Below are 22,725 nucleotides of genomic sequence, written 5' to 3'. Positions count from 1 at the left end.
CCATAGAGAGCATCCTGGTCAAATGCATCACTGTGTGGTACAGAGCCTGCACTACATTCTGCCTCAAGACTCTCCACCACATCGTGAGGGAAGCTGAGAAGATCATCGGAACCTCTCTTTCCTACCTGCAGGACATTTACAGTACCCGCCTCACCCGCTAAGCCCTCCGCATAGCGGGGGATGCCACCCATCCATCACACACCCTCTTCAGTCTGCTGCCATCAGGGAGGAGACTGCAGAGTCTGCGGGCCAGGACTAGCGGACTCAAAGACAGTTTTATTCATCAGGCTGTCAGGAATCTGAATGCCCCACAAACATGCACATGCACACATACACACACACGCGCGCACACACACACACCAGACTCAGGGTCGCACCGGCCACTTTAGCAGCATTGGGGTTTTGTCATCTAATTTATAAATGTCTTATTTGCCTTGGTTCTCTGACCTTGACCATGTTGCACACGTCACCTGACCTTTGATATTTGCACATTCAATATACTTTTTATGCTGTATATACCATTGTTTTATTTTGCTTTATATACCATCGTTTTCTTTTTCTTTTTATCTTGATGTTATTAATTGTAATTGTATTAATTCTTTTGTAGCAACACGGGCCCTTGAGTACCGTAATGTCAATCCTCTGTATGTGTTACGCATATAGAAGAATTGACAGTAACAGCATCTATCTATCTATCTATCTATCTGTTTATAGCATAGACATATGAAGATACTGTATGTCCAAAGTTACAAAGCCCAAACTCTTCTAAAGAGGATTGTATAAGAAAACAAACTATCATTTAAATAAACTACAATGATTGCAGTAGTAATGGTTTATCCATGTTCTGTTTGGAACTATGATTTCAAATAGGTAAATTGGTTTATTTTGTTTGTAAATAATTTGCATAATAGATTGAATAATCATAAACAATCCTTTTATATGCTGGTACACTTATGCAATCATTTTTAAATGTATGCCAATCATATGGTCGTGGTAATGCTCAAAATCAAGTGATTTTCCCAGGGGAAGAGCCCTCACTGTAAAAACTCGCCCCTCTGAGTCGAACAAATTAGCAAATAAAAGTAAAGCCTTACTTTTTTGTTTGTTTTTCTATTGTTTTTTTTACTTGTTTTTGTCTGTTACTTCTTGCGGACAAAGTTCTTGTTCACAGTAACATGTTTTGCAAATAGCATATCTCGAGTCACTGTCAATCTTTACTTCATACAAAACTATGGTATGCCATGGTCATGCTGGTCGACGAAATGATACGACCAAATCATGAAGAAGTGAAAAAGTTGGTCGCACCACTGCAACTAATGCAAAAGTTAATGTAGAGCCCTGCCATGATAAAAAAAAAAAAAAAAAAATCTCCCAACTCGAGACCATCACCAATTACATAAGGTAACAGCATCCCAAACCTAATTAAACTAATGGCATGAAAAATATTTTGGATTATTATACAGCAGCTCTATACAGAAACGACAACCCCAAACCCCCCAGCCCCTGCGGCTACCATGGCAGATAACCATCAACTTATTTTCACATCCTCCTGATCATCATCATTAAAATAGCAGCTCTGTGGTTGGCTGTGTCTGTGTTATTTCCTCTTTTCCTTCATCGAACAATTCTTTCTCTTCCTGTCTCTATCTTTCTGCCGGGCTCCCAAAGTTGCTTTCTTTGCTGTCTCCCAGTAGTTATTAACCAACTGTCATGAGAACCTGAGGAGATGTTATGAAAAGTTGCACAGTAAACCCAAATGTCAAATCACATGAAATAACGTAAGAGAAACTTTTGGGTCCGGCAAGATTTGTTTCGTGAGCACGTTGATGAGTGCTAGACTTTTTGACTAGTAATCTTTCCATCACCAAAATGTCCCACCTTTCCTGTTTACTCGCGAATAAATGGATGCTTCTTCCTGTTTGAAAGCTGAGAGCCCTCTGATTGGCTGAGGCTTCTATTTGAGGCGGCCTGGTTCTACTAAGGATGCTTTTCAAAAACATTACTCGGTCACTAGGATCCTTTTATTGCAACTCATGCTTTTGGGATTCATGTGCAGTATTTCTGACAGGGTCCAATCAAATATAAAGTTGTTATAGCTTTCAGTTTAAAGACACAGGGATTGAGATTTGTTGAGTGCAAGTCCAGAAAGCCATAATAATTATCTGCAATGGAAGTTTGGGGATTTTATGTTTTAGGCCATAAATACTCAACAAAGAGGATTACTTTGACTAGAGAGAACAAGTACCTCTTAGGGAAAGTATGTATAATAGACTGGATACAAAATAAAAATGCAGTATCAAGGACAATCTGCTAAATCTCTACATTTGTTACCTACAATATAAGAGTGAACGCAAAATGGGTCACAGGAGCTGTTGTAGTATGTGTTGATACATACAAACAAAGGAACAAGCAAGCCCTTTTAGGATAAATGGCGACCACCCAGACAAGCAGATGGCAGTTACATTAAGATGGAGAAAGAGAATGGAATAAACCTAGGGCTCTTTGGAGAAATACAGAGAAAGAGTGAACGATGAGGCCATTAGAGAACTGAGGGAGGGGCTTCAGATTAGGGAAACACTGTGAAATTATCAAAGTACAGTGTTTTTAACGCACATAAAAGGGTTATTTTGTAATTGTATCATCTTCCATTTTCTTACTGCAGGTTTAAAATCAGATACACACTCACCAGCCATTTAATATTGTACACCTGCACAAGCTAGTGAGATCTAATTCAGTAGTTGTAAAAATGCTGTCTTTACAAAGCTAATAAAGTCTGCGTATTGTAGCTAAATAAGGTACTCACAATACAATGGAACCCCGGGGGTTCACCAATTGAAACTGAACCAAACTGTGTGGAAAAATATAACGTTAAAGTTGTGCAAAACCTTCAAACTGTCATAAGTGTACCACTCTATCATTAGTGTACCTCACTCAACCTCAAATCGAGCATCAACAGATTATCTTGCAGGTCTTTTCTTTGGCTTTTTGCGACACTTATGCCAAAAGAATGTACATCTTCAACGAGCGCTGTTCAGAAGAATGTGAGAAGAGAAGATGAGGAAAATAACCAAAGTTATGTTATTTGCAAACAAAATTAAGTTATTGTTTTATTTGTATCTTTCGCTATTGACAGGTTTGTTTTTTTTTGTTTTGTTTTTTAAGAATCAAACCCCGAAGTTTTTTTGCAAGAATACATTGTATATGCCAGCACAAGGATTAATATTGTGATTGTGGGATAAGAATTCAACGGAATAATTCAGTAACCTAAGGGGGCTGCCATGTTGGGCAGAAACCTCATCAGCTCAAGACCGGTAGTAGCGTCGAATCGGAAGTAATGCCTGACCTAACACGGCACGCTATTGAAATGGGTTGGCTGACGGATTTAATCATTCGATGCTGCGTACACCATGGCTGAGATGAAAAACATCCAGCGGGATCACAGGAACTGTAGCAAAGAGTAAAAGCATTGTACATCAACTTTTGATGAGAAAGAGAACCACTACAAGAAATCCAGATCGGCTTACAACTCAGTAAGTACATGTAGATGATGACGTTACAATCATGTTTTTTTTTTGTTTTTTTTTTAATGGAGCTTTTGTTCATGAAATCAAAAGGAATACATAGGCTGCCTTTGCTGGGTGAAAATTAGGCTGGTTTTTTTTTCAACAAAAGAAGTTGTGGATTATAGCTTTAAGATTTTGTGACACTTAAGATTGTGACAGGAAATGTCGTGCCGCACCTGTGTATTCCTCCTTAAAACTGAGAAAAATTGGTGTTTTATTATTTTTACTAAGAGCAGTGGTTAATTTATATTTGTACAAAGGTATGATAGATAATATTAAAATCTTACTACAACATTGCCAAAACAAACTGTGCTGTTTTAAGGTGGATATAGTCATTTGTAGTTGTCACCAACCATAGAAATGTGAAACGCTGAAGTGATTTTGAAGGCTGAAGATCTGTGGGAGTGAACAGATATCTTGCAAGAGCAGAAAACAAGAAGATTCAAGTTGATTTTGAGTGAACCTCACAAGTAAAATAAATATGCCGGAATCCTGAAAGCAGAATATGGTACATGAGAGTGACCTTGTTTCTTTGGAACAGAGGTACTTGAGACTGGTGGTAAGTGAAACAAACACACTAGCAACAGGCGTCACCCAAGTTTCTTGTTAACTTGCTGCCTTTGTACAGCATGCATGTAATCTAAGTGCACCTATTTACATTACGTCAAAAATCCTATATGCCAATATTTATTTTGAATAATGAGAGCAAGCTGACAACCATTGATTTTTTTCTCTCAAAATGACATGTTTAAAATGATGTTGATGGTGACCTGGCTTGTTGAATGGACAATAGCATCTTTGTCGCTGGCGTCACCCCATATGCCCTTGTTTCGAATATTGGTGGACCATGTGATTGGACAAATGTTCTGTCTGTCACATCCATTACATGCCATTCAGAACAATAACTGGATATGCACTGCCCCTACTGACAAGTAAATTACAGCATAATTTCCAGCTTCCTCACATGTACAAAAAGGTCCTCACAACTACTGGGTAAAGGAATGTGACATTTCTATGCAGACATTTATGGTCCCCTTAACTTTGGAGACCCACTTAGCTTTAAATACCAGCTCCCTGCAGGACCAATTACATTCTTATTGGCTTGAGCCTCACTTAACATTTGGTGGCCGGCAACTAGCTACAGTCCATTTCACATCAGACAATGAAAATAGCCTTGAAGTCAATGATATTACGAATTATGTGAATGCTATACTTTAATTTAAATTCTTTTATTACTTGACTGCTGCGATTGGCTGGCAACCAGTTCAGGGTGTACCCTGCCTGTAGGCTCCAGCGCGCGGGCGACCCTAGTGAGGATAAGCGGCTCAGAAAATGGATGGATGGATGGATATTACTTGACTGTTGAACAACTCGTCAGGATGATCTTGCATTTAATTAACATGTTCCCCTTCCTCAAGAACCAGGCTAGCTATACAGTAGTGACAAGTATTTGGACACACCTCTTCACTAAAGAATTCTGAATCTTAATTCTTGACTTTAACTGCTGGAAAAAAGTATTTGCCATCTTCAAATTGTTTACTTTTTTTATTTTTATTTTTTGGGCAAATTTTCCGCGGCACGGTGGACGACTGGTTAGAGCGTTAGCCTCACAGTTGTGAGGACCCGGGCTCAATCCCCGGCCCCGCCTGTGTGGAGTTTGCATGTTCTCCCTGTGCCTGCGTGGGTTTTCTCCGGGCACTCCGGTTTCCTCCCACATCCCAAAAACATGCATTAATTGGAGACTCTAAATTGCCCGTAGGCATGACTGTGAGTGCGAATGGTTGTTTGTTTCTATGTGCCCTGCGATTGGCTGGCAACCAGTTTAGGGTGTACCCCGCCTCCTGCCCGATGACAGCTGGGATAGGCTCCAGCACGCCTGCGACCCTAGTGAGGAGAAGCGGCTCAGAAAATGGATGGATGGATGGATGGGGACATTTTCCCCTTTAACATCATCAAACATATGTACATATCATACGACAATAAGCCTAGTAAACACAAAAGGCAGTTTTTAAAGCTCCCTGGTCCTGCGCGAAAAAGTAATTTCCCTCTGGTTATAACTGGTTGGGCCATCCAAAGCACTTTCACATCTCTGTGGAGATATTTTGCCCCACTCGTTTTTTAAAATTGTTTTAATTCATCAATATTGCAGGGTTTTCGAGCATGAACATGTCATGCCACAGCCTTTCAATCTGTCCAGACCTTGACTAGGCCACTCGAAAATCTTCATGTTTTTTTTTTTAAGCCATTCAGAAGTTGACTTGCTGGTGTGTTTTGGATCGTTGTCCTGCTACTGAACCAAGGTTCAGGTCACAAATTGATGGCGGAATATATTCTCCTTCAGGATTTTCTGGTAAAGAGCAAAATTCATGGTCACATTGATCACAGCAAGTCATCCAGGTCCTGAAGTGGCAACGCAGCCCTAGAGCATCACACTACCTCCACGATGTTTGCTTGGCGGTATGTTGTTCTTTTTCTGAAATTCGAGGATACTTTTACGCCAGATGTAATGAGACACACATCTTCTAAAAAGCTCATCTTTCGTCTCTTCACTCCATAGAATATTCTCCCCAAAGTCTTGGGACTCATGTTTGTTTGAAAAAGTAAGACAGGCCTTTATGTTTTGTTTTGTTTTTCCCAAGCAGTGATTTTTGCCTTGGAACGCTACCTTCAATGCCATTTTTTCCCAGTATTCTTTATGGGTGAGTCATGAACAGTCCTAACCACGTAGTCACTGTGCTTTTTGGGGTAATTTTGGTAGGCTGGCCACGCTTGGGAAACTTCCCCAATGTTTTCTTTTTTTTTTTTTCTCCCTTTGTGGACAATGGCTCTCACTGTGGTTTACTGGCGTCCTAAAGCTTTAGAAATGCCTTTGTAATCCTTTCCTGAGACTGATAGATATCATTACTATATTTCTCATTTGTTCTTGAAATTTAAATCAGACAGGTTCTATTAAGTTCTTTCTTGATTGAGCAGGTCTTGAAGTAATAAGGATGGGTGTGGTCAGTGAAATTTAACCCACAGTAAAGTGGGATTAACCACAGTAAAGTCATGATTTAACAAGGGGGGAGTTACTTTTTCACATAGGGCTAGGTAGCTTTGGATAGCCTTTTATCCTTAAAACAATAAATCGTCATTTAAGCACTGCATTTAAATTTTCTTTGGTTATCTTTGTCTAATATTAAACTTTTATGGTTTTAAAAATTACTGTTAAGTGGGAGGAAATATTAAAAAAGAATGAGAATTCAAGAAGGGGGCAAAACTTTTTCACAGCACTGTAGATGAGTCGTTGGTGCAGGAATAGTTTGGGGAAAGCCCTTTTCTGTTCCAGTTTGTTATGGAAGAACTTGATAGTGTTGATCTCAAGCTTATATAACACCTTTGGGATGTAAAACAGAGTTTGTGAGCCTGGCTAACGCTGACTCAGCAATGGTATTCTGGATGAATTGACACAATTTCTCCACCAACATATTGGAGAAAAGCCGTAATATGTAATGGACATGTGTCCCAATACATTTGTCCACATCGTACACAAATAAACAGAATAAACTATACTATAGCATACTATACTCGACTACTATTATATGGGAGCTGACCATCTTGAGGGACACCATGTCACTTTGCTGCACAGTGGCCGTGCCACCGCTGGCTCCATCAAATCAAGTTAATGGCATTGGTGCATTTCACTGATGTCATAAAAAGGGCCACTGTCACAACTCAGTAATGAATCACCCTCACGAAGGCTATCACCTTCATTCGGCTACCGCCCAATGTACAACGATCTGTGTCTCACCCGTGCCATCACACACCTTGTCCGTGTGCCAGCACTTCTTGGATGAAGCTGGTCATATCATAATCTCACGCACGCACACACATACACACATGCACACACACACACACAGAGTCACACAGTCGCTCATTTATGCGGTTATGTCTGCTCCATATAATAAAAGCCTAGTGTTCAAGTCACAGACAGAGTGAGGGAAAGAGGAGGACCATTCAGCGTGATTAGATTTTGTTCAGGTTGGAAGTGTCACCAGGCACTTTTGGGAGGCTCATTGAGACTAGCTCGACTGTGGACTGGCCAGTTTCCTTTAAGAACAACAACAGATTAGCACAGAATTTGTATTTTAGTTAATCTGAAATCAAATCGATAGTGTGTGACGAGATTAACAATCTAAAAACAATCAATCACTAAAACATAAGGACATGCACGTGCCTTTTTTTCTCACCTTTGCACTAATGACAGAGTTGTTGTGGTAGAAGCAGCAAAGAGCTGCTGTAAGGCTCTTCAGGTTACATCGTTGTGACATTTTTAGTAACTTTTTCCTCCAGTGTCAGGAAGTAACCAAGCGATGCCTCCAGCTGGGGTCCCTCAGCTGCAAATATCAGCTACAGTCGCCTCGACTACACAAAGTATTCGAACTTCCACTGAGTGAGGTGAAGGTCCACTGGCGAATCCCATTTGCCTCTTCAAAGAAAATCTAGTTGCGCAAAGCTATTATCTTAAGTGGACTTAATGGTTTAACGTTGTCAGCTGTAATAAACATATCCAACAATAATAATCGGCTTGACTGTCCACTTCAACTCATCGACCACCATGGTGACAAGTCTATTTATCACTATGTCCTCTGACTCTCTCCTCCACAGTCCCCTGCAGAGTGAACCGTCCGCCACTCTCCCCTCTTGCCTCCTTGGTGATCCTTTTCCATTACTCCACCCCGAGTTCCATAGACGGGCATGAGAAAGAGCCATGTGGTCCGGTATGAACCAATCACATATGAAACTGTTGGGAATGGCCCAAAGGCAAACGCTCTCTCCCTTTCTCTCACTCTTTGTCTGCTTGCTTTCAGGACGCACGGATGCTGGATGGAGAAATCAATACAGATATTATTCTCTCACCTACTATGCATACCACCGGTAACGCTGTTCTACGTTGAATGTTTTACTTCCAGGTTCTTTAACTTTGAAATAATTGGCCTCAAAGTTATTGGTGTAATCATATTGTGGTTAAACTGTTTTAATACGTATGACCTGTTTTTAATTAACTTACTGTCCCATTCCTGTTCGACACGTAGACTTGGACGTTGTTTTTTAAAAATTATTTCTACTTGTTTTATGTGTGTTTCTTACAGGTGAGTTGAGGAGTTTCATTTTGACAATATTAGTGCTTTGCCTACAACACGGGTGTCAAACTCAAGGCCCGGGGGCCAGATCTGGCCCACCACATCATATTATGTGGCCCACGAAAGCAAATCATGTGCTTGAACTGCCATGATTCTTGCTAAAATCTGTAGAAAAAATTAATTGTCATATGGAATAAATATTTCCAACCATGTTTTTGTTACAAACCTCTTTTTACAATACAGTAACATAAACAATAGTTACAAAGTATTGCCCTTGAATTTCGATTTCCAAACTATTCATCTATCAATTTGTTGTCTATGTAATAATATAAGGAGGTGATTCAATATTTCTATGATTTCAAAATCTTAACGGCCCTCTGAGAGAAACCATAACTACAATGTGGCCCGTGACACAAATGACTTTGACACCCCTGGCCTACAACTTGTGGCATCTATATGCAATTCTAAGCCTTTTATGGGGGTGTCAATTACTTGCAGATTTTCATTCAATACTTCTATGGTTGTCGAAATGAAACTCTTCAACTCATTTCAACATAGTTCCTTGATACTAAGATGTCACAAGATTGTGGCAAAGTAATACTTTTATTGCGTTGCCTGAGGCATGCAGCCGACTTCGAAATATAGCTTCAGCCTTGACAATGGCCATTTTCCGATAAGAACACTAGGCGTCACACTTTTCCGTTGGAATGAGTTGCTAGATGTGCTGTGCTCTGCTGCTGTCGCCGACTGTAATCTGTTCGCAATTGGCCGGTTAATTCTAGTTCAGCCGCGATACTCATACTGTCTTTAAACTACCACGATGCCGTTTGAGAGCAAAAAAATCTGAATTGTCTCACTTGGATAATCCAGTGCACTAATTAGTTTCGTCTGGTCTGATCAAAGCTTTCCCTCACCTGGTATTCTGAACAGCTGTCTTTGATTTCATAATCATGGGAATTAGATTTTATAATCATGGGCATTTGATCTCCTGGTTTGTTACAGTCCTTGTTGGGTCCTCATTGGAAAATGTTGTTTGTTGTCACATTGTATGCTCCGCTGGGCTCCCTATTTTTGGATTTGCCCCCTTTTTCTTTTTTTTTGCAGTGACTTTTTCCTCTGGTATTTTTCTGTTTTGAAAATTGACTATTTTCAGTTTTTCATGTCCGCACCCATGGCTGTTTTCATCTGTTCCCAAGGGAATCCTACAGCACTGTGACGAAATAGAGAACATATACTCTTGCAACTTAAGCAATGCCGCCATGGTAGTAGCAACGTGACAACTTTTCCATAAAATTACAGTCTGTCAAAATCCTGAGTCTGGTTGGAGTGGCTAATTCAATGAGTACAACGCACCAAGAATTTTGAAAGTCAGTTGATGGGTTCTGGAGAAATTTAGTTTTTTTGTTTTGTTTTTTTTTGTCTCGGAAAAAATGCCTTATCTATGGAAAACCCAAAAATCAAAAATTATAAAACGCCTTCAAATTAGGGTAAAACAGTTTAACTTCATTATTTCACAACATATCTCATCGACCTGCTTCTCAGGGAACTTCTTCTCTGATTGGCTTACAAGTTTCAGCTAAAAATATCCACTCAATATAATATTTAATCTGCGATTGGGTGGCGACCAATTCAGTGTGTAACCCGTCTCTCGCCCGAAGATAGCTGGGATAGGCTCCAGCATACCCACGACCCTAGTGAGGATAAGTGGTACGGAATATGGATGGATGGATAATATTTCATAAAAAGGAATTGAAAAAGGGCTACGGTTAATAATACCCATCCATCCATTATCTGAGCCGCTTCTCCTCACTAGGGTCGCGGGCATGCTGGAGCCTATCCCAGCTGTCATCGGGCAGGAGGCGGGGTACACCCTGAACTGGTTGCCAGCCAATCGCAGGGCACATAGAAACAAACAACCATTCGCACTCACAGTCATGCCTACGAGCAATTTAGAGTCTCCAATTAATGCATGTTTTTGGGATGTGGGAGGAAACCGGAGTGTCCGGAGAAAACCCACGCAGGCACGGGGAGAACATGCAAACTCCACACAGGCGGGGACGGGGATTGAACCCCGCACCTCAGAACTGTGAGGCTGACGCTCTAACCAGTCGTCCACCGTGCCGCCCGGTTAATAATAATTTCATTTAATTACTATTTTAGAAAGAGATGATACAGTTGTAGAGCTCACTTCCTGTGAGACATGGAGCATCATCAGCAGCATCCATGTAAAACCCAGGCAAGTCGTACAGTTACTTTTAAAGAATTAATTGATAATTTGGGGGTTGCGCTATGCCCGTTACTTTCACCTCAGTATTTCATATAATCAAGACAATTTGAGCGAGTGTATTATTCCAATTTTGTGGGTAGTGGAAGGCAACTTTTCTGAAACCTGAGCAATCAATAAAGGCTTTGTTGAATTCATCTAATGACAAAGGGCCTGGGCCACACAGAGCCTTGACCTCAACCCAGTCAAACGCCACAAAGATAACAAAAACAAAGCTTGAGAACTAGGCCCACTCTTATCTTAATAGCATGATGCTGTAAACTGAAGAACCCACCAGCAAAAACACATGGGGTGACACCCCAGCAATTAAAAGAATTTTCTGTCACAGGGAATGAAGACAGTAATTACAGTGCGGGCTCCCTGAGGATCCATAGAGGAAATACATGTTGAATGTTCCCTGGAGCAACACACGCTGCATTGCCAACCACATTGGCCCCAAATCACCAGCTAGCATAAACGTCCACCCTAAAATACACACATCCGTCATTTCAGGAATGCTCTGGAAAACAACAAGGGACCAGAAACTGTATTCTAAACTCTTGGGAGGTTCTATATCTTCCACTGTATATGTTTGTTGTATTTAAAAAACATTGTCAATACTGTATACTGGATATGTTTATTGTAAGAATGTAAAGAGCAAATGCAGTAAGAAAAGAATACATATGTGGTCTAAAGAATGTCACAAACTGTTGGTGAAAAGTCAGACATAATGCATGAAGCCGATTACAATGCTTCAAACAGGTTTGTGCTTGATATAAAATGGCCAATGGCTCATTAGAGCGATGGTGGTCGTGGCCCAGGCTCATTGTGGCGGTTTAAAAAGCTAACGTATGTTTGCTAACGCTTGCTACCACACATCCATGTCATGTAAAATTTAGCTTTGTGGCCTAGTTTTACATTTCGTATTTTTGATCTGAGCCAAAAATTGAAATATGAAAAATTGGCTAATAACAAAATAGTCCCTTTTTGATTTGTGATTGTTGAAAATGGAAGGAACATAGGATGCACAAATTCAGTTCCCGCTCAGTGACAGTGTGAATGTGCATGTGAATGGTTGCCTGTCTCTATGTCTCTGTAGTCTGCCTTTTGCATGAAGTCAGCTGGGACAGGCTCTAGCGCCCTGTGACTCTGAACAGGATAAGGGGATTTGCCAATCTATCTTTTTCTTTTAAAACTTCAGTTTATTTGAACTTTTATTGTACCTTAACTATTATGCCAAAGCTTAATTTAATGGCCCAGTGATGGACTTGGCATGAGTGTTCAGGCTTCTTGGCAAGCGTGTGCTTGTGGTGGGTCATCAGTCCAATAAAGACAATTGTGCTGGTGAGAGTCTAGCTGATTAGAACAATGTCACGCCTGAGCTGTATGAAGCCCCTAAGGTCCAAACAACATTTCATGTCACTCCACCCAACAGTCCTATTTTACTTTATATACCAGATTTGGTCGGCACGGTGGTGGACTGGTTAGCACATTTGCCTCACAGTTCTGGGGACCGAGGTTCAAATTCCGGCCCCGCCTGTGTGGATGTTCTCCCCGTGCCTGGGTGGGTTTTCTCCGGGCACTCCAGTTTCCTCCCACATCCCCAAAACATGCATGGTAGGTTGATTGGAGTTGATTTTGTTTCGTGTGCCCTGGGATTGGCTGGCGACCGGTTCAGGGTGTAGCCCGCCTCCCGCCCGAAGATAGCTGGGATAGGCTCCAGCACGCCCGCGACCATAGTGAGGAGAAGCGGTACAGAAAATGGATGGATGGATGGATGGATACCAGATTTGTTTTAAATTAAAGGAACAAGATAAAGTAATATGACCTAAAAATTCAACATTTTTGATGAAGCACTGGATGGAAATAAAGAGAATAACATAATTACAGTATGCTGAAAAACACATATCATTTATATTTGTGGACCAGTCCGTCTTAATTAGTATGCTATAAAAACACTAATCGAATTTATTATCGCTTTGACACAATCTGAAGAGGCTGTTTAAACGCTGCTAGGAAGCATATTGCTCGTCATGAATTGAATTGAAAGTTGGGTTAGAGTAAATCACATACCTGGTCTGGAATGAGGTTGGTTCTTTCCTGGATTGTAATATATTGAAGCTTGAGAAAACTAGGTGATATGGTAGAAATTGTGATACCTAATCATAGGGGTGTGACCCAGTTGTTAATATTGATCACCCAACTAACCTCTTGGTCTGTTAATATGAGAAGGTCACATTTTCCAAGCTGTTAGTTAAAAATGTGTAGCTGCACTGAAGGTGGATCTATGGATTCTGCTCAAAACAAAGTATAGATAGAGTATGAGACTGTTTATATCGAAAAATGAGACCAACCGGGCAATTATGAATCAACTGATGCTGTTGAGCTGCTGGGAAGCTGCATGTTCTGCTTATTGATTGGCTGTCATGCACATGAACGCACTCGCGGCCGGGTTGGTGGAGCGGAAAGCTGACTCGATGCTTGTTAGTGCAACTCGTGCTGGCTAACTGACAGACCGGTATGCTGATCACTGATGAGTCTCCACTGCTGTTTGGAACTCAAATGGACATTCTGACAGCTCAGGTTTCTGTGACCTCACGCTGTCATACCGAAGTTTGACCACTGGGTGGCAAGAGAGTGAATCTTCAGTATATATGATTTTTTTTGTCACTAGTTAATAACTGAATCAATACAAAAATGAGTCGGTAACAAAGGGTGTTGTTATTCTTAAAAGTTGAAATGAAAGAATCATACATACATCGTATTATAGTAAACCAGCAGTGTTCCACAGGCTTCTGTATGAAGGGAAGCCAAGACCACACACACAGAACATAATTGTTTTTTAGAAGGTGCTCTTTTCAGACAGAAGGAAGTTGCCCTTTTTACTTCAAAGGGAATGAAAGAGAAGCGACAGTATTTTCGAGATTTTTTTTCTCTCTCTCTTAAGCCACAAATCTATCTTTCGTACTTGTTGTCTGTGTTGCGTGCCCATAGCCGCCATTCCCCCTTTGTCTAGTTCACCAATTACATCCAAACAAAGCCTTGTTCCACATTTATCTCGAACACTGGAGCAAGTTCGAACGTGGTCTGTTGCAACTCTGAGTGGGAACTGACCCGCCTGCCGCCACTGAAGTTATGCGAGTGACTACAACACCATCAGTGACAAAATATATATTATTTTAAAAAACAAATAATGTCTTCAATTTATTGTCAAAAGAGGGGGGCAAAATAACAATTCATTGTGACGAGTGGCTGTCCATAGCCCATCTTCGCGTGGCACATGTACTGGAATATTCTCTTATGCTTTGAATGTTAGTCTTCTTACTTCCTGTGTATACTCCCAAATCCATTCATTTTCTATAGTGCTTCGACTCATTAGGGTCACAGGTGAGTATCCGAGCTGACTTCGGGCGAGAGCCGTGGTTCACCCTGGATTGGTTGCCAGCCCGATCGCAGAGTACTAAGAGACAAACAACCGCTCACACCGATTCCATACCTGAGGACAATTTAGAGTCTGAATGTTTTGGGAATGTGTGAGGAATTCGAAGAAAATGCCACACATGAAGGCTGGACCCTAGAGTCGAACCCTGAACCCTAGAAGCACCGTGAGGCAGATGTACTAACTACTTGTTCACCGTGCTGCCAAATGAAGCTTTTACAGTACAGTATATTCATCCAAAAGTACTGTATATAACAGCTAAAGAGGAATGACATTGTGACATGGGCTCAACTTATGTTTCTACTTCCTTTACATGAAGGAAATCAGTCATCCAAATAAAGACAATAAGCCAAATAACCTTGTTGACAGGCAAACCATCAGTTTCTTTCCACTCTCCACTTTCCTGCATACAAGCATCCTGCACACTTCTGTACCCTGCTCAATCAATGATGTGCACTGAACAATGTGTACGACTCACGGTCAACATGCACTTTTGACCTTATCACCGGAAATAAAATGTGACAGCACCTGCATGCCTGTTAGACTTTTTTTTTTTTTTTTTTTTTTTAAATCCACAATGCAAACGCAAACACACCTGGAATTCTGGCTGACAGCTACACTTTCACACCTGTTATGTAAGATACAGTGGCTCCATGTGCGGTCAGCGCACACTGTTGACTCTTGCTCGCAGTCTTGATTTGACCGACAAAACACCACAACTGTTTGTGTATGTGTGTGTATGCGTGTGCGTTCTTGTGAGAAAGACTAAGTTTGCTTTTCACACTAAGGTGTCAGCATCCAAACATATGTGCTAAGAGATGGGAGGAAAGAGTGTTGGATGGACAGAAGGAGGGATGATGTAGTGGAAAAAATTATATATATGTATATACTGTCGAGGTAAAAAAGAAAATTAGGGAAAGCATTTTCTCAGGAGCTCACCAACACGGTGTAGTTACCAGTATTGCTTAGTTCACATTGAAAGTTAAAAAAATCTTTTTGTCAGCAATTGTGTTGCTTGATGAGATTTTGTTGTTGAAACTGCATAGGTCTTCATGTGGAAACTTCAAATTGGTCAGTATAGCAGTGAATAAACAATCAATGAATGCAGTACGAGTTCTGTCTAGGCATTTCCATCATCAGATGTATGCTTTCTACAAGGAATGCAATCATTTATGTGCAGCCAGCATTTTCCTTGTTGCACTTTATTTCAGATAATCTAGAGTAAAGATGATATTCACAGATACTGACAGATATACTGTACATCTTTGAAATCCAGTTTTTTTTTTTTTTTTGTCATTTATTGTATAGAACACATTCATATCAGTGTTCATGTACTGTCAGAGGGGTTAAGAAAATGTTCGAAAGGTTATTGGTTGGTTGATCGTTCTCAAACTTTTGATACTAAGTACCACCTAATTTTATTCGTAGCAGAGATAGATAAGATAAGCAGAGTGAAAAAAAAAAATATCATGTTTTACATCTTATCAGACAAATGTGGGGTCTCAGGTGAGCTAGAGCCCATCCCGAGAGAAGCAATATACACCCTGGACAGGTCGCCTGCCAGTCGCATTATGTGATATATTCTGGTTATAATACGGTGCAATAAACAGTAAGGTTGGATATCAGTAACAGATGTTCAGTTCCAGCAACAGAACAATACATAGATTCTTTACTCCTTGCGTTGAGAAAGCACAACTCACACAGTGTCGTCCCCTCCTCCAAAAAAAAAAAAAATTCAAGAATAGCAAATCATTTAACACAATGATATTTTACGGCTAAGCTGGGACTCAGGTGGTGTATAAAACTAATTTAATAGTGTCCATCATGTAACTGGATTTACTTCCCCTATGAGTGACGTTTTTATTACAACCTGTAGCATAAGCAGCGCAAAGTAATTTCTTAGCTGCTCGTTGTCCAGTTACATTAGGTTCATGTTTTGTAAGATTTTGACTTTATTTTCACCTTTACTTAACCTGTTCATTGATTCTAAACTTTTACAGGAGAGAGGAATTTCTGTGGTTTTCAAGAACTACAGCTACAGTGATTCATGCTACACGCACCACAGCAGCTTTTCTTGACAGTGTGCAGAAATAAACTCATCCTATTTCTGGACTGTATGTTTATGATTTTTTTTTTTTTTTACATTTTTTATCTTTGTACAGACAGTCTGGAGAGGATAACAAATATGTGGAATTACATAAACGTAATGTGATATGTCTTGGCGTCAGCTTTGTGATAAGGAAAAACCATACAGTGTTGTGTTTCTGCAAATTTGAACATAAAAAGCTCTATAGAATAATCCTGACAATAACATCTGTCTGCTAAACAAAGTTGTACTTACCTTGACATAGTCCACCGTGGCATCCAAACCAACTGTTGGCTCCCTGGGGAACACAGAGAGAGAAAAAGCCCGGTTGAGTGAGCACATCTTGTTCTCGATGTTGGTTTTCCCACCAACAAACTGTCCTTGTTCCCTTAGCTCCTCTCTGCTTCCTACTGCAACGAGCCAATTGTGACTGGTGATGATGCTTCTCAAACAAATATTCACATATATTCACTCATCCAAAGAGGCATCTTTCCGGTCTGGTTTGGCAAAATGCTAGTCGAGTTGGAGCTGGTAACGCTATCCAAAACTCACTTGAGAAAAAGAAGTAGAAATTCATACTGAGCTGCTTCTAACTCAAATCTTTAGGTCCCGATCGGTCTCGCTCACTTTCTCTCTCTCACACGCTCGCTCCCTCTCTCCCTCCATCCCCCCTTGACTCCCTCCCTTCCCATGATAACACACATCACAGCCACACGCCCACCCTTGTGAGTCCACTGACAATTTCACATAGAAGTTACGGCACACAACACTTGGAAAACACAGATGCATTACCTGTTCACGTTTAATCTTTTTTTTTTTTTTTTCCAGGAGCATAGGCCCTTTGAACTAACTGTACGTTGCGCCACATTCTGTTCTAACAACTTGAGTGTCCAAGTGCAAACTTTCTCCAGGAGGCTTATAGCCAGCGGCTCACCGTAAGAGGTAATTAGCTCAAATCCTTGACTACTTGAACAAGGTTGCTGGTTAAAGTCCCTTAAGCTCACGGTAGTGTTCCCATGGGAATATTAGCATGGGCCAGTACTTAACAAACCAAACATGTTCAGCTGTAAGCCCTCTCAGCTTTAATGTGGCCCCGAATATCTAGTGGGATTTCATTACGTAATTAAACAGAAGGCTGCATTCACAACAATTTATTATTCATATTTCCTCTGTCCTAGCTTCTATTTCTAGGCCCACACAGATCTACTGAGTGTTCCAGAACAAAAAAGATAACAGCGTGTGAAAAAGCGAAAACAATGATGACAAGCCTTTACAATCTTTACACCTTTCCTAAAAGGTTTCCAAAAAGAAAATACACTTCATGTACATGTGGATTTAACTAGTGCAGGAAACTTAGAACGCGTAATTATATGCACTCTGAAGCTTTCTCACAATCGCTGTTCCATAACTGCACCGCAAGTGGGCTGAGCAAAGGGATGGAGTCTAAAAAGAGTTATTTCAACATACATGTGACATTTGCATGTTTGCTGGTGCACACAATACCAATAATCAATATCACACAGAGTAGATCCCCCCCCCCCCTCTCACCCACCCCTCATGATCGTCCGACACTAACATTTGACTTTGGACATCACATGTGCTTGGCCCGCCCAAATGTATGTCACGCATAGAGCAGGAGTGGGGATGGCTACATCGATTCATTTGATTAAACTAAATTCAATTAACACAATACCTTCCACTTCTGCACTTGGTGGAGGTAAGATTCATACTCTTACTCTGTTCCTATCTTGTTGAGATATAGAATTGAAAATTGAGATGATATATTGGAATTTTGTCATTTGAATCCATTGTGAATAGAATGCCATAGATGGAGAGCGATAGCACATAGTAAGTTACTTGTACTTTTGTTCCACACGATGAAGTGACTGAAAGTGGTCATTTCAGTGCCTGTATGCCTTGTAGTTATTGTTTGGAAAATGATGAGCACTGGTTTCTTGTCAACTGTAGTCCAGCATGCATAACGCCACAAGCCTGACCACATAGTTCACTGATATATATTTCTGTTCTGACCTCAGTGGATGCCTCCAAAGATTCGCCACATCAGCCACCTGCCCCTCGTAACACTGTCCTTGGCCTCTTTGTCCCAACCATTTGGACAACACCCATGTAAACATTACTGGTGCCCAATGTGCTGTGACCAATGGGGGTTTCCAAGTTTCCTCAGCTAGGTCAAAGCCCAAGCTGCTAAACTACAACACCCTTTAAACATCAGTCAGGTGAAGGATAATCTTGCACTGAACACATTCCAAATCCAACCGGAGCTGTAAGTTTAACAAGAGCGGCAAAGGAATGGACGCAAAGTGCGGTCGGAATGCGGAGGCCGAGGACTGCCCTTCCAGACTGCACAAACTAACCACAGCTAACTTAGAATTTTTTATTCTGCTTGTTTTGCTGAAACAGCGTCGGACACTTTCTGCTTGCGTGACCACGAGGTGGACCTGCTACACAAAGACGCACAGAAGGAGAGAATGCCAGAGAAAGAGTAAAAAGTGGAGAGGGGAGGCTGCTCTCACCACAGTCTTTTTCTGGCTTCTGTTGTTCTTTTGCTTCCCCACATGACATTTAACATCACCACATGTGGGCGACTTTAGTATGGGAGTACAGGGTGGTATGAGGTTTTGTGTGTGTCTGTGTGTGTGTGTGTGGAGAATGTGGAACTGTGGAAAGACGGGCCGATGCAGTGTGCGAATGCAGCCAACAGATGTCAGTATCCAACAAATACTGTACGGTATAGTACTGAGGTTGAGTCAAACATGTGGACATGCTACTCAGTAAGATTGGCTACTGATGTAGAGTTAAAAACCTGAGCAGTCGATTTGCTCTTTGAAGGTGTCCCCAATGCATACACACATTTTGCATGTTTGTCACATCTTGTTTGAGCTGAAAATTTGTTTAATGCTGATTCAAATTAAAATAAAACAAACAAACAAACAAACAAACAAAACCTAGAATTAAGACATGACTGACAAGTTAAAAGCATCATTAAGTTGATTTAAGAGAAAGCCGCCTATGTCAGCTACTCCCTCCTTCCCTTTCCTCTCAGTCTGCTGTCTTCCGCCTCCTCCTCTTCCTTGCTTGGGGTTCTGCTAAAGTGCCCACTAGGGTCAACAGAAAAACTAACTGGCCAATCAGGAGCTAGAGCAACATAAGGTCAGGGGTCTAAGGTCAGCTGGCAGGGTAAGCAATGGAAAGTCAAGACGGACTGACTTATCTTTTTATAGAAAGGTAATTAGTGTGATGTAACAGTTTCAAATCAACAAGTCAGATTGCAGAAAGGGAGATAAGGGAGGAAGTCTGAGCATTTTTTTTTGAGCCACAATTAAATTTTCCTTTAAAAAAACTAGGCTCTGTTGTTACATTGTATGCATGTTACTGTAAACATTCTGTTTTATTAAATGATATGAAATCAAACAAGGAACATAAGATACTAGACAGACAACATTTGAAATACTGATTATCCATCTATAGGCTATTAAACAACCTCTCTTGGCAGACAGCCGAAGGTGTTACTAACTGGACATTATAGGGATGTGGCAAGAACTAAATTACTCAGCTATTCATTTTCCGCTTGCTTTTTTTAATTCTACTTTTTACTTCTGATGTGTCAGCATACATGAATAAGATGAACATTTAAGTCTTTTCAGGAAGGTTTTTCATTTCTAATTCTTCTTATTCGAGGGTAAGTCATTTATTGTAGCAACATTTTATCCATCCGATCATCTGCTATAGGGCTTGTTCGGATTAGGTCCACAAGTGAGCTCCAGTTTATCCCAGGTGACTTTGGGTGCCAGTCAATTGCAGGGTACAAAAAAAAAAAACAACTATGGACAACTTAGAGTCTTAAATTAATTTAACACAGTGATTCTCGAGTATATCAGCTTTGTGTTCAACTAAACAGGTCAAATTGAAAGTAAATTGAAATGAGATTATTATTATTTCAGTATTTCTATGTGGTGGAGATTTTTTGTCTTATGCAAAACGGGTGCCTTGTCCCAGTAAAGGTTGGTAAACACGAATCAAACATGCAATGTTTTATTTTTTATTTTTTTACTGGGAATGTGTGCAGAAACCAACGCAAGCATGGGGAGAACTCCACTCCAGAAAGCCCGAACTGAAACCTAGACTGTCAGAGAAACATGCTAACCACTATTATACTGTCCTGTCGCTAAATTAAATATTTAATTATCTAATATTATACCTTTTTTTGAATTTATTTTTTTTAAAGTCAGATTTAATACAAACGGAAATAATACATGGAGCCTATTAAAGCCAATTTCTGGTTACAACCTAAACAAATATTACACTTTCTCAGAAAATTAACCTGACAGATTGTCAGTCTAATACCTCAATGTCAGTGCAAAACAAGTCTTCATACATCCACAACTCTTTAATTATCAATCTTCTCCGTGCCAGTTGAAGCAGACAAATAAAATAAAAGTGTTAAAAAAAAACCTACTTATTAAGAGACTAAACCGAAAAGCTGAGAGAATTACATTGTTCACTGTGGAGCCACCTGCACTGGTTGAAGGTGACCTGGACTAATTGTCCAGCTGTATGTCAGCAGTATATGAAATGTATCCAGAGCGGAGGCAGAAAGATGGAGCGTCCAGACAAAGAGTTCACAGTAATCTGTGATCTGTCCTGCCACACCCTGACCTACAAAGGTAACCCAGATGCTGGGGGCTATGAACACACACATGCGCTCATAGTTGGCTGCATCAGATACAGTCAGCTGTAATTCTACACTTGCGACAGAAAGATAGACAGACACGATGAAGGATGACGAGAGTTTTTGTGTGCGTTCTCTCTGAAGTTGAGCTAAGCCCAAAACCCCAAGGCTTTTCTTTGTCCAATCTGAGGGCAAACCATTGTCTCCGGACAGTGGCGGCCCTAGCTTCACTTTAATTTTGATGAAATGTCAATTCATTTGAACCGAAGAAAGTATAGAACATCGCGACATCCAATCACCCATTGTCAAACAATAACGAGACCTGTCGCTGGTTAGCTGGTGTTTTTAATCAACCACTCGGCAAAGCAAGAACATACAAATGTGGCCATGACACTCTCAGTCACTTCCTACCAACAAGCTAACCTTAGGTTCTCTAGCAATTATGGAGCTCTTCGAACAATGAAGACGTTATACATCCTTGACAACCATAACATCTCACTTCAATGTTTTTTTTTTAAATTTATTTTTTATTTTTTTAAAGCAAAGCCCTTCAAGACACCTTATACTGTCTCCACAAGGGGACACAGTCCCCATACAAACAGCAATCATTTGCATGTCATGATGCCTGTAGAAAACCATTTCATGAAGCATTTTTTGGGGTCCATTGGACTGGTCGCCACTCAACCATAGGGCACATATCGAGACAAACAAACTTTCACACTTACATTCCCACCGACACTGAGTGGGAATTGAACCCACACATCCAGGACACTAGTCAGGCCAGTGAGCTGTTACACTATGAGTGGCTCCTAAATATTTTTATTATAGTTTAATTTTGTGTTGTCACTTTACACGTCTGCTCGTGGGTTATTTTATCTGTTCAGCGAAGGTAAACATTGTGATATTGGATAATGGTCCTTCGGAAAGTAGGTTTTAAACAGAATCCATAACAGGAACTAAATCAGAATTGGGCACCTTGACCTGTTCTGTCCATCCAGCATAAAAGCCACTGAGATTTTTACCAGAAACAATGTGTTTATTGTTTTGTGGTAATCTTATTCATCTTCATGCAACATGTACTTGGTGGAGGTCAGTGCTCTACCACAAGCACCATTGGAGTTATCTTCTTTCGGCAAAATCACGTTTGTTTATACAGGTGTGCCTAATGTTATGGTTAGTGAGTGCCTATTATTGTTCTACACAACAGTGAAATGCAATGAACATATTTGGTGAACTACATCAGCAATTGACTAATATATACAGTGCTGTAAAAAAAATATATTTTCTCCCTTCTCAAATTTGTATATTTTTGCAGTTTCCCCACTTTAACAAGATAATCAAACATAAGATAACCCAAATATAAAATGCACTTTTTAAATCGTGTTTTTATTTATTATACAACAATTTCTTTTTTCGAAGCTACCTTGACTTGCTGGTGTGTTCTGGATCGTTATCATGCTGCAGAACACAAGTGCACTTCAGTTTGAGGTTACAAACTGATGACCTAACATACACGAATTTGAGAAGGGGCCAATACCTTTTCATTGCACTGTAGATTTCT

General features: G+C 40.5%; 1 protein-coding gene across 3 annotated transcripts in view; it reads right to left on the bottom strand.

Annotated features, from left to right (window-relative positions):
* bcar3 (BCAR3 adaptor protein, NSP family member) overlaps positions 1–22,725 on the bottom strand; it is a 97,118-nt gene that overhangs the window by 37,447 nt on the left and 36,946 nt on the right. For 2 of the 3 annotated variants that reach the window (XM_061779697.1, XM_061779698.1), the window contains one exon: positions 16,730–16,772. In XM_061779697.1, coding sequence (XP_061635681.1) covers positions 16,730–16,772 — 43 coding nt within the window. Of the gene's footprint in view, positions 1–7,792; positions 9,744–16,729; positions 16,773–22,725 lie in introns of those variants that run through there. The other variant, XM_061779699.1, reaches the window with a different exon arrangement.

This window comes from Phyllopteryx taeniolatus, chromosome 7 (assembly GCF_024500385.1).
Source record: "Phyllopteryx taeniolatus isolate TA_2022b chromosome 7, UOR_Ptae_1.2, whole genome shotgun sequence".
In the NCBI taxonomy this organism is placed as follows: Eukaryota; Metazoa; Chordata; class Actinopteri; order Syngnathiformes; family Syngnathidae; genus Phyllopteryx; species Phyllopteryx taeniolatus.
This window is presented reverse-complemented; position numbering and strand designations above follow the sequence as displayed.